This window comes from Hylobates moloch, unplaced genomic scaffold (assembly GCF_009828535.3).
Source record: "Hylobates moloch isolate HMO894 unplaced genomic scaffold, HMol_V3 SCAFFOLD_23, whole genome shotgun sequence".
Taxonomy (NCBI): Eukaryota; Metazoa; Chordata; class Mammalia; order Primates; family Hylobatidae; genus Hylobates; species Hylobates moloch.
This window is the reverse complement of record NW_026652298.1, coordinates 6,943,866-6,959,876: the sequence shown is the minus strand read 5'-3', so window position 1 is coordinate 6,959,876 and position 16,011 is coordinate 6,943,866. Positions and strand designations below refer to the sequence as shown.

The 16,011-nt window shown below is 38.7% G+C and overlaps 1 protein-coding gene across 4 annotated transcripts; it reads left to right on the top strand.

Moving 5' to 3' along the window:
- The first annotated feature begins 566 nt into the window (after positions 1 to 566).
- Positions 567 to 3,358, top strand: ACTBL2 (actin beta like 2). Of its 4 annotated transcripts, none has more exons than XM_032145156.1 (2): positions 670 to 798; positions 925 to 1,800. In XM_032145156.1, exons 1-2 carry the CDS (start codon positions 670 to 672, stop codon positions 1,798 to 1,800), a joined length of 1,005 nt encoding a protein of 334 aa, XP_032001047.1. The 4 variants fall into 4 exon arrangements, with proteins under 4 accessions (XP_032001045.1, XP_032001047.1, XP_058290097.1 ...); XM_058434114.1 differs by having other exon boundaries at positions 670 to 901; positions 1,007 to 1,800; XM_058434115.1 differs by having other exon boundaries at positions 682 to 804; positions 889 to 1,800.
- Positions 3,359 to 16,011: the final 12,653 nt, after the last annotated feature.

Sequence of the window (16,011 nt, the reverse complement as noted above, 5' to 3'; positions counted from 1 at the left end):
GCTTGACACAAGTGCATTGTAATTACAGCCATCAGGCCATCCTTAGCCATTTATTATGTTCATTTACTAAAACAGTCTCTATGATGATGACATCCTGTGGGATTAGGAATCTAATGGAAACAAAAATCTTGAAAAAGTGAAGATTGCAGGGTAAGACCCCTCATCAGAACAATATCTTCAGAATGAAAAGGTAAAGCTGGTGTAGGGAAAGTGAACCCTCAGGGACGCTAAGGAGGGAGCCTTCCTCCCAGCAGTGTTGCCATACCTAGCACCAGCTTTCTTTCATCTTGCTTTTATATCCCCAACTGCATCATCATAGTTATCTAGAGACCTCACCAGTCAGGCTGACGGTCTTGTGTGGGTTGCCTAATTACAGGAACCTGAGATTTGACCACTTGGCAGCCAATTTTCTCTTTATGTAGAAAGATCTAATGGTTTATATAATCATCACCATCATTAATACCTCAAAGGTGACCTCACCCGGAAATGCTGGGAACTGGTGGAGTAGGACATGGGTGGGGTCAGTGTGTTCCTTTAAATACCTGTGGTCCTGGTGCAGCCTCCCCTGTCTGAAGGCATTTCTGGAGTGTTTTAGGCCTGTTCACTTTCTCTTACTCACAGTCTATTCACTTGTCCTGTTCACTCGTCTGGAAGATCTCAGCCAGCACCATGACTGACGATGAGCTGTCTGCCTTGGTAGTGGATAATGGGTCAGGGATGTGCAAGGCAGGCTTTGGTGGTGACGATGCCCCCCGGGCTGTGTTCCCCTCCATGATAGGGCGTCCTCGACACCAGGGCGTTATGGTAGGCATGGGCCAGAAGGACTGCTACGTGGGAGATGAGGCTCAGAGCAAGAGAGGCGTCCTGACCCTGAAGTATCCTATCGAGCATGGAGTGGTCACCAACTGGAACGACATGGAAAAGATCTGGTACCACACATTCTACAATGAGCTCCGTGTGGCACCAGATGAGCATCCCATCCTCCTCACCGAGGCACCCCTGAACCCCAAGATCAACCGGGAAAAGATGACTCAGATCATGTTCGAGGCTTTCAACACACCAGCCATGTATGTGGCCATCCAGGCTGTGCTGTCCCTCTACGCCTCAGGACGGACCACAGGCATCGTGATGGATTCTGGGGATGGGGTCACTCACACCGTGCCCATCTATGAAGGTTACGCCCTGCCTCATGCCATTCTACGCCTGGATCTGGCAGGCAGAGACCTGACTGATTACCTCATGAAGATCCTGACAGAGCGAGGCTATAACTTCACCACCACTGCTGAGCGGGAGATTGTGCGAGATGTCAAAGAGAAGCTGTGCTACGTAGCCCTGGACTTTGAGCAGGAGATGGTCAGGGCAGCCGCATCCTCCTCACTGGAACGGAGCTATGAACTTCCTGATGGGCAGGTGATCACCATTGGGAATGAACGCTTCCGATGCCCTGAAGCCATTTTCCAGCCTTCCTTTCTGGGCATTGAGTCCAGTGGGATCCATGAGACAACCTTCAACTCTATCATGAAGTGCGATGTGGATATTCGCAAGGATCTCTATGCCAACACCGTGTTATCTGGAGGGAGCACCATGTACCCAGGCATTGCTGACCGGATGCAGAAGGAAATCATAACCCTGGCACCCAGCACCATGAAAATCAAGATCATAGCTCCCCCAGAGCGGAAGTATTCTGTTTGGATTGGGGGCTCCATCCTGGCCAGTCTGTCCACATTCCAGCAGATGTGGATCAGTAAGCAGGAATATGATGAGGCTGGTCCTCCTATCGTTCACAGAAAATGTTTCTGAATGGGCTTCCAGATTAGTGAGCTTACATTTTCCCCTTTCCTAGGTCACAGTGATGGTACTGCTTTTATCCGCTTTCAATAGAATCGAGGTAAATACGTCACTCTTCCTAGTGTAAACCAGCAAACCCATCTCTCCATCCAAGTATCCTGGGCTCTTACCCAGATAACCACATCCGGATCTCCGTCAAGTGAAGGTGAATTCTAATACCATATTCTTTTTTCTTTGCCTGTACTGTTCAAAGATAGGTAGGCCAGCTTAAATACATATAAGTGACAAGGAGTAAAATCACGAGAAATGTTATTGCAGAATGGATAACTATAATTATCAAGCTTTAAAACCTAGTTCTCGCTAAAATATTTAACAAGAACAGGCTGTATAAACTTGTTAAAAAAAAAAGCTGTGTATGCATTTAGCAGCCATGTCTTACTAGTTAAGTATCTTTGTTTTGTTTACTTCTTTGTATGGAAATAATGAATTATAAAGTTCCATAATATCCATATATACATAAGCACCAGGGAAATAAAATATATTGTGAAATATACTGATGTATCCAGCTATCTGAACAGCTAATGTGAATTTCTTTACTCCCAAAAGTCATCATTGTAAAAGGTACATATTTTAATTGCTTCCATTACTAAATAAGCATAATGAGACAGCCACCATTCCATTAATGTTTATAAATCATCTAAATTTTCAGCTCACAGTGGAGTTCTGCTGGTCAAATCATATTTTAATATCTTTCTCATTGAACCTCCTTATACCAAAACTACAGACAACGTCTAATTTTTAAAATAGATAGATATTATAATATCAAATGAATGTCATTATGGTACAATTTGACAGAGGTAATTTTATTTCCATTTCTTAGCATAATAGCACATCTTGAATAATTTCTGTAGACCAGGATTATAGATACTTCTCTTATGCAAGGATTTCACTGTGAGAAAATATAGCTGCAGCATCTTTATTAATTATTCATTTTACTACCAGTATACTAACACAGTTTTATCCTTGGAAAGCTTTTAGAATAATTCTACTTTATTATGTCCAGTAACTAGCAATACTTATTTATGCAAAGTGTCTCTGAGATACTAACATCTTTGAAAATATCAATGTATCTTCCTATAAGGTCTAAAATATTTTAGTTACTCCAGTGGTGATTTATCAACCAATTTTAAGTACCAGTATATTTATTCCAATCTATGCAGTGATTTCTGAATATTTGGATATCAGCATTATTTGTATTTTTCAGGGTAATTTCTGAAAATTTAAAATATTTATTTGGATTGCTTATTCAGGCATTATCAGGTATTCTGGAGGGAGGAATCACTTCTCTTTTTTTCTTAGTTGGGAAACTTGCACTCATGTTATAAATCTTTAAAATGGAATCAGTAAGAATTTTTTGTTTAAGTTAATACTTTTCAAATAATTTGATTATTCCTTATTGCCTTTATCTGACAACATAATTTTTAAAATGCATGTAACCAAAATTAATCTCCAAAAACACTTTATTTTATATAACTTGCTTTCAGTACATTAAAATTGCTTCATACCTGTATACTTAGATTTCCTGTTATTTCTCAACCATTCCCTTAGAATTACAGAATGATCCAGATAGCATCTCTTTTTATATGTGTGACCTATTCATCTGTATGTTACAATTTTGCACCTCATACATAATCATGTAAACATTAAAAGGCAAATTTTAAAAAAAGGATAGCTAGCCATTTAACATTATATAGATTTCTCATAATCTAAATTTTAAAGCTGGGATTTACTGGATGAACTGATCTTCAGGTAATTAATAGGCAGAGACAATGTCAATAATAATAATCACAATATTTTGGATTTATATGCTGCAATGCATTCCATTTGCAGAGTGAGTAGTTCTCACAAACATTCTGACCTGCATTCTGAATTACCAAAAAAAAAAAAAATGACTTTCCACCCATGGAATATATATGGGACAGATAATGTGAACTTACAAGAGAGTGAGCTATAGAGCCCCACAACATTAGGTGAAAATATGAGCCCCATAATGCAAACTATGCATTATAAATCTTTAATTACTGTGGTAATTTAAGAGTTTATTATATATAAAATCTACAATTTCTAGATAACAAGTTGGTAAAATGCCAGAAACTTGAACCTAGAGTTTTTGGATATTCTCCTCTTTATCAATATTGACTGATTTATGGATGAGTTTAATGAAGAAACAGCCTATTTCACAACTTTATATTTTAGAATCAAAGAATGACATCTACATAGGTAATACGATTAACATGCTATTCATGTATCATTAGCCTGGCTCATCAACCAAGTTATTTAGAGAACTTTATATAAATATAGGGTCCCTGGCCTTGGGCTCAGAGTAGTGGGGTCTAGAATGAGCACTAAAAATCCAAATGCATAGCCAACTAGAGGAATTACAGCTCCACAGAATTCAAAATCCCAGCACATTACAGGCTCCATGGACAGGAAAGGTCTCCAGACACTTGCTTCATCCATCTTCCTCCGAGGATGAGACAGCACTGAAGCAGCCTTCTCAGATTAATTTTATACCTTTGTAAATGATTTTCATTCTCCCTCTGTGATGCCTCCTGAGTAGCAATATAAGGCCAGGGCTGTATCACAATTCCCTGCACACTGTTATTTCCCAATCACAGGTAATATTTTTCTGAAAACATGACTGATCCAATGCCAGTTCCTACACTCTTCTACTCTTCTTTCCTAACATATAAATGTGCTTGTTCTTCAATAGTGAGCTACAGTAGTCCTGGGATACAGGTCGAACTATATCCTATCTAGATACGCAATTCACAATCCTATAATACAGAGGGCCTAAATATGAGTATTACATTATCCAGGCAATCAAATGATAATCTTTTGGGTGACAAGGACTTTGCCATATTTATTCACTCATTACACAATTATTAATTCAATGTCCTATGCCAGAATGTGCTTAAAGAACAAGTTGTACTAAACACAAAAACTTTTCTTAAGTGTCTCAGGCAGGATTATGATCACTAATTATTGGGGTTGGTATGGTGATTAATTCTTATTTTGAATACTTCTATTGGACTGTACCAGAAACTCATTTTAAAAATGTGAAACAAAAAAAGTTCACAATTTTAAAGGCTCATTTCAAAAGGATCCTTCAGAAGTCTAGAAAAGGATCCCCTCTTCCAAAAAAAAGTGACAACTCATCCCTTGAATCCCTACTGTATTGTTTACATGCATACAGCCTCATAAACACATCGCAAACATGTGTCCACCATTCCCACCTCCAACATCATCAATGTGCACCTGGGGGACAGAGACAGGCACAGTATTTATTCCCCCTTTGAATCTTCCAGCCTTTTCCTAGTGCCTGGTACATCATATTGATAGACATTATTTGAATTAACAAGTTAGTGAATTCATGGATTCTGATGTACCTTGTGAACCCAGTTCTGCATTGCCTATTTTTTACCAATCTATTCTCAGCTTCTGGTCTGTTAGCATCTGTTCCTGGTCTGTTAGCATCTGTTTTGTTGGTAGAATATTTCCTTTGAAGCATATTTTCTCTTTTTTCTTTCTTCCTCTCTTTTCTTTCCTTTTCCATCCACTTCTCCCAGGCGTCTAAACATGTAGAGCTGGATTTTATTTTCTCCCCATCATAATGTTATTTATTCCATAGTCAAAATTATCATTAACATCATTTTTTAATAAGACATGGGATTTTATTAAGGGCTTGCATACAGGAAAGAGAGTCCAGCAGCAGTGGGCTAGACAGGAGAACTGCCTTACATACAGAAATGGTCTAGTGGTGGCAGGCTGGAGAAGATACCCACCTTCCATACAGTCTAGTGGTGGCGGGCTGGACAACATAACCACACAGCCCAGACTAACATCATTTTAATACCACTCATTTATCTTAACTCTAATCTTCTCCTGTGGTTTCTTTACTTTAACTTTTATTTTAGAGTCAGAGGGTACATACCTCTGACACAGGTTTGTTACCTGGGTATATTGCATGATGCTGAGATTTGGGGTACAAATGAGCCTATCACCCAGGTACTGAGTATAGTACCCAGTAGTTTTTCAACCTTTGTATCCTTTCCGCCCTCCAGTAGGCCCCAGTTTCTATTGTTGCCTCTTTTATGTCCATGAGTACCCAATGGTTAGCTTCCACTTATAAGTGAAAACATGAAGTATTCGGTTTTCTGTTTCTACATTAATTTGCTTTGGATAATGGCCTCCAGCGGAGCTGAGTTTTAATAGTCTTTCACTTGTCCATTAAAGTTTGTTATTCTTCTGATTGGTCAAAGGATCATCAACCTCATCTTTTGGAACGTATGCCATCTATGTGGCTGCTTAAATTTAGAAGAAAGAAAGAGAAAGATTTAGAGAGAGAGAGAGGGAGAGATGAAAGAAAAGGGGAGAAAAAGAAAGAAAGACTTCCACAGAGTACAATAGTATATTCAGCTCTTTTAATCTATCTGCATTCTTGCTGATATTTTTCTTTTTGCTAAGCTCCAATTGCTCTAGAGTTGACAGTTTCAGATATCTGACTAACAATTCAGACATTATAATATATTAAAAAGTGTGCCTTTCTGGTAACTATTCACAGCCTCCTTCCAGAGTTTACAAAAGATTCCTTTCAAAAAATGTTTGAAGTTAGGAACTAAGCATGTGGTTTGCCCAATACTGCTTCCAGATGTTGATAAGTACAGTTGGAATGTCCTTAAAGATATATATGTATATATCAGTAGACAGACTACTCAGTAAAATTTTTACTTTAAGACTTCCTTTTTCAATGTAAAAGGAACTGTTTGAGTTATAACTGTCATTTAAAAAAAAAAACTAATCCCATAAGTAATGAAGACTATAGAGCCTCCTCAAGTTTTCCTGCTTTGTTTTTCATCCTATCCCAAATCTGATGTCCTAACCACCTTATAATTTTAAGTTCAGTTATATCTATTCAACAGATGTTCCACTGTGATATGATGACAGAAATTTTATCTAGACAACATCATAACACTGCTTTAAAAATGGAAAAATCTTATTTAATTGGCTATTTGACAATATATGTTAAAAGGCAAGTTATTCTCTCCGGAATTGGGAATGAGACATTTGTAATCATACATATACTAAATGACACTGTCTGGTTCAAAAGAAGCAGAAACACAGAGCTGACCCAGCAAGAACGATGAAAGTTTCTGCTCATGTCCCCTTTGTGGGTGTATTGCAGTAAGAAAAGCTTTCTCAGCCATTTGATAAGTTGAGAGGGAACAGGCAAAGCCAGACACCAATATGATATTTTAACATGGCTCCTTCTCTCACACCGCATATTCTCTGTGACCCACTCAAATGTCCCTGAATGTCAGCCCTTCTTATAGTAGAGAAATATTAGGTTGGTGCAAAAGGAATTGCAATTTTTGCCATTAAAAATAATGTAGCTACTCGACATTGTTTATTTTTTTTCTATAGTTGGCTGTCAAAGGAAAAGCTGGCCTCACCAGTAAAGACAAAGTCATGTTCTTCAGTGGAAATGCTGGGATCTTCTAGGACAGTCCACCATGTTCATAATGGAAGTTTTCCACAGAAATATAAAGTTTTTATAAATCTTGAATTACTCTGGTAATTTAAGAGCTCATTACATGTGAAATCTATGATTTCTAGATAATGAGTTGGCAAAATGCCAGAAGAAATGTGGAACACACCCTTATTTTTTATAAAAATGGCATTTATTCAATGATGAGAATCAAAACATTATATCTTTGGCTAAATTAGTCAATTTTATCAAAATGGAAGAAATTATAAGCAGTAAAATAAAGATGAAATGTACAATTTTAAAATTTTGATGGACTCAGAGAAACAAAAGTTGATGTAGAGAAAGGAAATTTTATCAATGAAAAAGATGGTAAAATACCAATTAAAAAGAAAATTCTTGTGCTACCAAACTCTAGATCTTATTCCTTCTATCTAACTGTATTTTTGTACTCACTAACCATCCCCTCTTTATCTGCACTCCTTCCTACCACCCTTCCCAGCCGCTGGTAACCATCATTCTACTATCTCTATGAGTTCAGTGTTTTCTAGCTTCCACACATGAGTGAGAACATGCAATATAGTTAACGGTAATTTAGCGTACATCTCAAAATAACTAAAAGAGTGGAATTGGAATGTTCCTGACACAAAGAAATGATAACTGCTTGAGGTGATAGATATCCCAATTACCCTGATTTGATCATTATACATTAAATGCTTGTATCAAAATATTACATGTACCCCACAAAAATGTATTACTATTATGTATCCATGATAACTAAAAATGCTTTCTTAATTCTTTATTTTTACCTGATCTCAGTAGCACTTACTCATTACTTTCATATTTGAGTCACTGTAGCCAAAATCTGTAGCCAGTCTGCTTGACTGCTCCTCAAACATTGCCCCCACAAAGGAATTCTTCATAGGGTCAAGTATGTAGGATGAATATGGTAGATATTGATTGATTCATTTTTGTTTTTGTCTTGATTTTTAGCTAACCAGCAACTTAATGCCCTTTTTATTGAACAAGAATTTCCTTTAATTCCCTTTTGTGTGAACCTTGATGGGAGGCAAGCCCCTGAGTTGTACTTGTTCATTATCAGCTAGAACTTAGGCTCAGCCTATCAGATACTCTATTCTGAGATTTTCAATACTTAGAATCTGACAAAGTGATGCAAATTTGCAAGAACTGTTGAGAAATTACTCATGCATTTTGTCACACAGGAACTCATCAGTGACGATAGCATGGTCCCGTAATAGAGTCCTAACCAGACTATTGCTTTGGCACAACTTAAGCTAATTTTCTTTTTGGTTTCTGTCCATTTCCCAAGAATGGAATCTGTGAGCTATTCATTATTCCTTCAAAAATATTTTTTCCTGCTTAAACTATCTAAAGTCAATTTCTGCAGCATGCAATTAAGTATGTTGACTGAAACATATTTTGGTACCAGGGAATGGAACTGTAGATAACAGACCCTTAAAGAATTGGGCAATTCTAGGATTGGTCATCTGGCTAAATTCAGGCTAATGGCAGTTTAAAAAAAAACCCACTAGCATTCATTAAGGGGAATCTTACAGCTCATGGCAAACAGGAGAGAAATTGCTCATTAAAATATCTTCTGGGATCACTTAAAATAAAACACTTTTGGGGGGCAAGGCTGTGGGGAATAAAGCTTTCACTGTCGTTGAACAGTATAAAGGATATGAGTAATTTCATGTTGAAGAATGGATGAATGTTGAAGCCTTCACTGACTCCAACCAGCTTAAAAGAGAGTATAACAAAGTTAAATTCCTACACATATCTCAAAGCACACACTGAGCTAAAAGAATCTTTTATCTCTTAGAGACATAGGGCTGAGTACGTAAAAAACAAACTTCATTGATTGAATTCACAGATTCACTAGGACTTTCATTTTAAATTTAGGGCAAAGATGGAAAAGAATGAGACCCCAAGAACCAGAGTGGCTATTTAGGAGAATTTGAGAATCTGGAGATCCCAAACATCCAGCCCTGCCCCTTTGAAGCCAAAGCAGCCTCTTTTTCCTCATCTGATGAAAGCTTTATCATTTGGTTGCACACCTAAAACAGCCTTACCTAATGGAGGGTCCTGAAAACGAAAAGCCAATTTTAACAGTTAGGGTCCTTGCAAGTAAAATAGAGAATACTCAGAGGGTTTTAACTGAAGAAAATTTAATTAAAGAATGTTTACAGAGGTCTAGACAGGATTAAGGAATCAATAAGGTATGATAAGACATCCAGGGCTAACAACAGCAAGAATCCATTATCATCACTAAGCTTGAAGGATTAAGAAAAAGGAGAGGTGCGATCATAGCCCAGCAAGAATGTCAGGGAAGAGGAGCTATGGCCATAAAGGAATACAGTCCCAGGCAGGACCCTGGCAAAAGAAAAACAAAGAAGAGAAAATAAAATCCCTGACCTCTGCCCTCCTTCACTCCCCAACAATTTCACTGGGGTCTCCCATTGGTCTAAACCCAGTAAGAAGCCAGAGATCAAGGGAAGCCAGGTGATGTAGTTCTTAGAGGTCAGCATACAGAAGGACAGAGCAAAACATGATCTGTATTTGCAGTCATGCAAACAATGAATAGGTTTGGAAAAATACCAGAGGTATCTTGTAAGCTAAATCTGGTGGTAATTCAAAATGCAGCTATTATTCTAGACATAGATTTTATTTGCTACTTATTGGAGCAAATAAGTAAATTCCCTGTAGCTATTAATATAGTTAATAGTTTTTCTCTGGGATAAAAAAAAAATAACTTTTTAGAAATTTGCTTTTACCTGGTATGGACATAGATAACTTTACCATCTTGCTGCAGTTTTAAGACAATTGCCCAATTCTGTAGTACAATTCATTGTTCAATGACTGTCTCATAATGCCAGAGGACATCATAGTGGTTTACATCATACTTTGGAATCTATAGAGCAGAATGTATTATGTAACTTTAGCAAATCTTACTAAGAGTGCAAGGGATAAATCTCACAAAAATACAAAACAAGGGTTTTACTTCAGGAAACTTTTTTTTTTTTTGAGGGAGGAAGATGGAAATCAGGATATATTTTTAGACTATATGCTCCAAATAACAAAATGCTATCACCTTTGAGTGGTAATTTCTCCAATGGATTTAGGCTACATTGAAAGCCATTCTGAGACTTGATCCTTACAACCCAGCAAATACAAAATTTCTCAACAATTCTGTGGTAGGTGGAGTTACTCAATAGAGTTGGGAAGCATCCCCTAGGGCAGGAGTTCAGCAGCATCCCTTAGGGCAGGGGTCCCCAAACCACGGGCCACAGTACTACTCTGTGGCCTGTTAGGAACCAGGCTGCACTGCAGGAGGTGAGCGGTGGGCTAGAGAACCTTTATCTGTATTTACAGCCACTCCCCATCGCTCATATTTTCTCCTGAGCTCCACCTCCTGTCAGATCAGCGGCGGCATTAGATTTGTAGGAGGGCAAACCCTATTGTGAACTGCGCCTGTAAGGGATCTAGGTTGCACGCTCCTTAGCTCCTTATGAGAATCTAGTTCCTGATGATCTGTCACTGACTCCCATCACCCCCAGATGGGACCATTTAGTTGCAGAAAAATGAGCTTAGGACTCCCACTGATTTTATATTAATGGTAAGTTGTATAATTATTTCATTATATATTACAATGTAATAATAATAGAAATAAAGTGCACAATAAATGTAATGTGATTGGGTCATCCCGAAACCACTCCCCCACCCCCCAGTCGTGGAAAAATTGTCTTCCACAAAATCGTGGTGCCAAAGCATTTGGGGAGTTCTGCCCTACAGTTTTAAAGCGACGCATTACCCGTTTCCACAAACAACTGTACTTCTTAAGAGTGAGTTCTTAAGCCAGGCGCAGTGTCTCACACCTGTAATCCCAGCACTTTGGGAGGTGGAGGCGGGCGGATCAGAAGGTCAGGAGTTCGAGACCAGCCTGACCAAAATGGTGAAACCCCGCCTCTACTAAAAATACAAAAATTAGCCAGGCATGGTGGCACGCACCTGTAATCTCAGCTACTCAGGAGGCTGAGGCAGAAGAATTGCTTGAACCCGGGAGGCGGAAGTTGCAGTGAGCCGAGATTGCAACACTGCACTCCAGCTTGGGCAACAGAGCGAGACTCTGTCCCAAAAACAAAAGAAAACAAACAAACAAACAAAAAAGCGTTCTTGAATTGCTATTGAGTATAGGTAGAGATTGAATATGTCATCTTAACATGTAACTTGCAACCTGAACTACTTATTATAAACTGGTTCACCTAGCTGTAAAAACTACCATGCCAGCAGCACTCCATAATCAGGTCGTACTATATTCAGGCTGAGACTGAGTAAATTCTGAAGGTATAAATAAGTTGGACAGACAGATTGCTTACATCCAACCCACATAAGTCCCCATTTTTTACTGGTAGGTCACAGTGGTAGTGTATGTTTCCAGGAATTAATGTTAACTTAGAACCAGTATCCAACAATCTCTGAAACATATGCCTGTAGTATACAGTTGCCCTTGTAAATGGTGCAGGATATTCGTATTTAAATTCACACATGAAACTTCATGAGGAGTTGTCTATAATCAGTAATCTAAGGAGTAAAAAAAAAGCGAGCCAGACTTACAGAGAGCTGCCAGCAAGCAGAAACGGGTTCTGCAGTGTTCAAACCCGGCCACAGGAATAGGCCAGGAGAGCAGAGAAGGGGGTCATCCTAGCAGGCAGATCTGCAATCAGTGCAGGGTTTGTTTCCACTTTAACTTTGAGGTAAGGATTTACATTAATTTCAGGGCAGTGGCTAACAAATAAAGGAAATAAAATTGAGAATGATTGACCAAGAAACTTAAGAGGGAGACATGAAGGGGAACTCGGAAAGGGAAGTATTCATATCTCATGTGAATGCATTCTCAACAGCCCTTACTGTGGAGGAGACTTAATAATCACATCGACCTACTGCTGGATTGTCAGTGTTCTTTCTCAGATGTTCAAGTGCCTGAGCAGTGAGTTCATGAATTAAAAAGCCACGACAGAACAGTGCAGAATATGCAGAGGACCTACACCACAGGCTCACACTGCCCAAGGCTACTCTGGCTGCTTCCACAGCTGAGTGCCAGCTTTGCTAACATAAGCAACCAGCCCTAAGCCCTGAAAAAGTGACATACTCCAGAGGAGCCAGCCAGAGCCCTGATGGCATGTTGATTACATTGCACCTTTTCCATTATGGATGAAGCACTGGAATTAAAAGCGGATTTGGATTTGCCTTCTCTGCCAATCTTGATTGCTGCTATTGCTTCCTAGCGAGAACTCACATTATAGTAAAAAATGCAGGTCAGTGGGTTGGGTGTTAAAGAGCTTCAGTATCTAGTCTGATACCATATCACCCAGAAGTAACTGGCCTTATAGAAGAGTGGAACGATGTACTGAAGAATCAGTCACAATGCCAATTAGGAGACAACTCTTGAAAGGTTGGGGTGCTGTCCCCCAGGTGCAGTACATGCACTGATCCAGTGAGCAAGAAATGGTGTTTTCCCGTGACTGGGATACATGGACCTTGCAATGGAAAAATAGAAGTTGGGGTAATACCCCTCATTATTACAGCTAATGACTCCCTTGCAATTATAGTTATCATCCCCATAGCTCTGCACTCTGATAGTTTAAAGCAGAAGTTGGCAACATTTTTCTGCAAAGGGCTGAATAGTAACTATTTCAGGCATTGCAGGGCATGCAGTCTCTGTCACAATCACTCTGGCTTAGAAACAGCCATAGGCAATATGTAAATAAATAAATGTGACTATGTTCCAATAAAACATTTATTTACAAAAACAGGTGACAGGCCTATGGGCCATCGTTTCCTAAATCTTGGTCAGAGGAGGAATACTTCTACAAGTGAACATGAAGATTATTTCATTTCATCGAAAACTAAAACCATCCCCTGGCCGTTTTTAGCTCCCCGACCAGTGGACAAACTGGCATAAAAGGAAATTACTATTGGCATAAATAACTGATCCTGACAATAAAGAAGAAGTAAGTTTGCTGCTTCATTATGGAGACAACAATGAATATGGATAAGGCCTAGAAAATCTCCTAGAGTACCACTTACATAACTATGTTCAGAGATAAAATTAACCAAAGATACTATAATTTCATATAGACAGAGCACGAAGGCTCAAGTTCTTTGGTGGTGAAGGATCATCCCACCAGGTAAAGTAAGACCAACAGCTGAGTTGCCCCCCGAAGGTTTCCTTTGGGAAGAAAAAGTAATGAGTTCCAGATTCAAAATGTTGTTTCAGGGTCCAGAAAGACATTGGTTGGTATACACCTGGCACAGCAAGAAGGTAGAGATAGAGGCTATAGTCCTCTTTTCTGCAACTCAAAAAGACATCTAGACACAATTGTCTACTATGTAAAACAGCTGGGACTGGCAGACCAGAGGCAGAGAAGAAGACACCCCAAGTCAACCAGAAAGCAAACACAGCACTTACGTGGTGGAGTAAATCAACACATTCAAAATTACAGCATAAAGGTGCTGAGGTGGGGAGGGAGGCAGTATGTTTATCTTCATGACCATTGTTCATTAATTGTGATTAATATGATCTGTGCTGAGAAGATAAAGAATACTAAAGAATAGTAAGCAATGTGTTTGTTCTCGCCAGATTGCTCTGGATGAGAATACAAGACATAAGTACGTTAAAAAATATAAATTAAAATGAAGACAACTGTACAAGTGATATTAGGAAGTACATAAAATTTCTAGTGATAAATTCCATGATTCAATGACCTCTGAGAAAGAACAACCAGCTTTGCTGGTGACTGCTGGAGCAAGGGCTGGTGCTCTTGTGTACACATGCTTTATTTTCATAAAGCCATTCAGGGTCTCATGAAGGTGTTCTAATCAAGGTGGTTCTTTTTTTTAGAGATAGGTTATGTTGACCAGGCTGGTCTCCAACTCTTGGCCTCAAGTGATCTATTTCAGCCTCCCAAAGTGCTGGGAATACAGGCATGAGGCACTGCACCCGGCCTAATTAAGGTGGTTCTAATAGCTCCTGGAACACTAATGCGTGGTTATTTTTAGAGGACAGAGAAGCCTATTCCAAACAATTTTGCAGGGGGTATTAGGGCTGTGATAAATTGTAATGGACCCAAGAGAGGGCCAGTGTTGTGACTTCTGGACCGGTGGTATCACAGAAGACTTCTATACAGAGGTGAGTTACACTTTGAAGGGAATGCTGCAGTCCTCTTCATTCTGTGTATAGCAGCTACATTTTTTTAAAAAATGGTAAAAACAAGGCATTATCCAGATGAGAACCAGAGGCAGTTTAGAATCAGTAGACTATGTGGAGGCAGCAAAGCATAAAGAATATGGATTGCTGATGAAGCTGGATCAGGGAAGACCAAAACTGAAGTTCAGGATCCTTTCTTTTCAGACCCTAAATGTCTGAGGGGAGCAGATAACACTAGGTTAAGAGAAAGAAATTGTCACCAGCAAAAAGAAAGAGAAAGCAGCAGCCCAAGAATTAATGTAATCCACAGCAGGGTAGCCTTGTACTTAGTGGCATGCTCAAGAGAGAGATCAGGCTATGTGTGGGTAGCATGGAGCCAACTGTGTATTATCTTTCAGGTAACTTGAGTGTTAAGGAGTGGCAGGAGGTCTTGCTCGTTACAGTAAGAATCTACAGCATCATCAAACGATTAATGCTAGGTAAGTTGTTCAATGGGGCACATTTCCCAGGCTTTTAGGTTGAAGACCTTTACCTGGAGAAGAATGGCTGTGGCCTGAGAGAATATGCTTCACGTGGATTTCCCTAGGCATGTGGAATAGAATTTCAGTTGAAAGTGAACATTTGCTTGGAACTTTTAAAGTTTCAACCACTCACATTGGTGGAATCTGTTCTCTTTGAAAATGTGAGAAATGTTTGCCATTTGAAATTTTTATTTCCAGACCCAGAAATATTAAGGTTTACAGCTTTAGAAAAGAAACACATGCTTTAAAATGTGATGAAATATCAAGCAATTCCAGGGAATATGCTTAAGTAACTTTATATGAATCCAACAAGACTTAAGAGTATAGATTACTTGGAGAAGTAATCCTCTTCCAAAGGAAAATCTGCAGCATTTCCACCAACTCTTTTAATATTAACCCATTACATATTGCCATAAATAGTATAATAAAATATAACATATGTAGCTATATTTGATTTATTCCAGGAAATAAAGAAACACTCTGTACAGTATTTCTACAGAGACTAATAGGACTACCTATTTAAAAATCCAAATCTAATAAAACTAAGAAATAATGAACTCTTCATTGCTAGGCTTCAATTTAAAGACAAAAGAGACTGAGCACTTCAAACTGAGAAGAAAAACTAATTCCATGGAAATTATATACAGTTGGTTGACACTATATAAAACTCTTGAGTTTTAGATAAAAGTGCTCAAGTCGGGTCAACATTATCTTTTTTAATTCTTCAAATACAGACAGTTCCAGGAAAAATGATCTAGTCTTTGCTCCTGGATTTACTATGGAACTTTCACTTCTTATATTTGCCAAATGATTTGAATAATCTCATCACAATACTTTCTTGGAAATTACAGACAGGGACACATTGCATCTCTCAGTCAATATATATGAGTCAGTATACACATCTATCCAATCTACCAAGACATTCCATG

Bases quoted from the DNA above. Each gene is read 5' to 3' on its own strand.
- ACTBL2 (XM_032145154.2), top strand. From the start codon at position 670: ATGACTGACGATGAGCTGTCTGCCTTGGTAGTGGATAATGGGTCAGGG.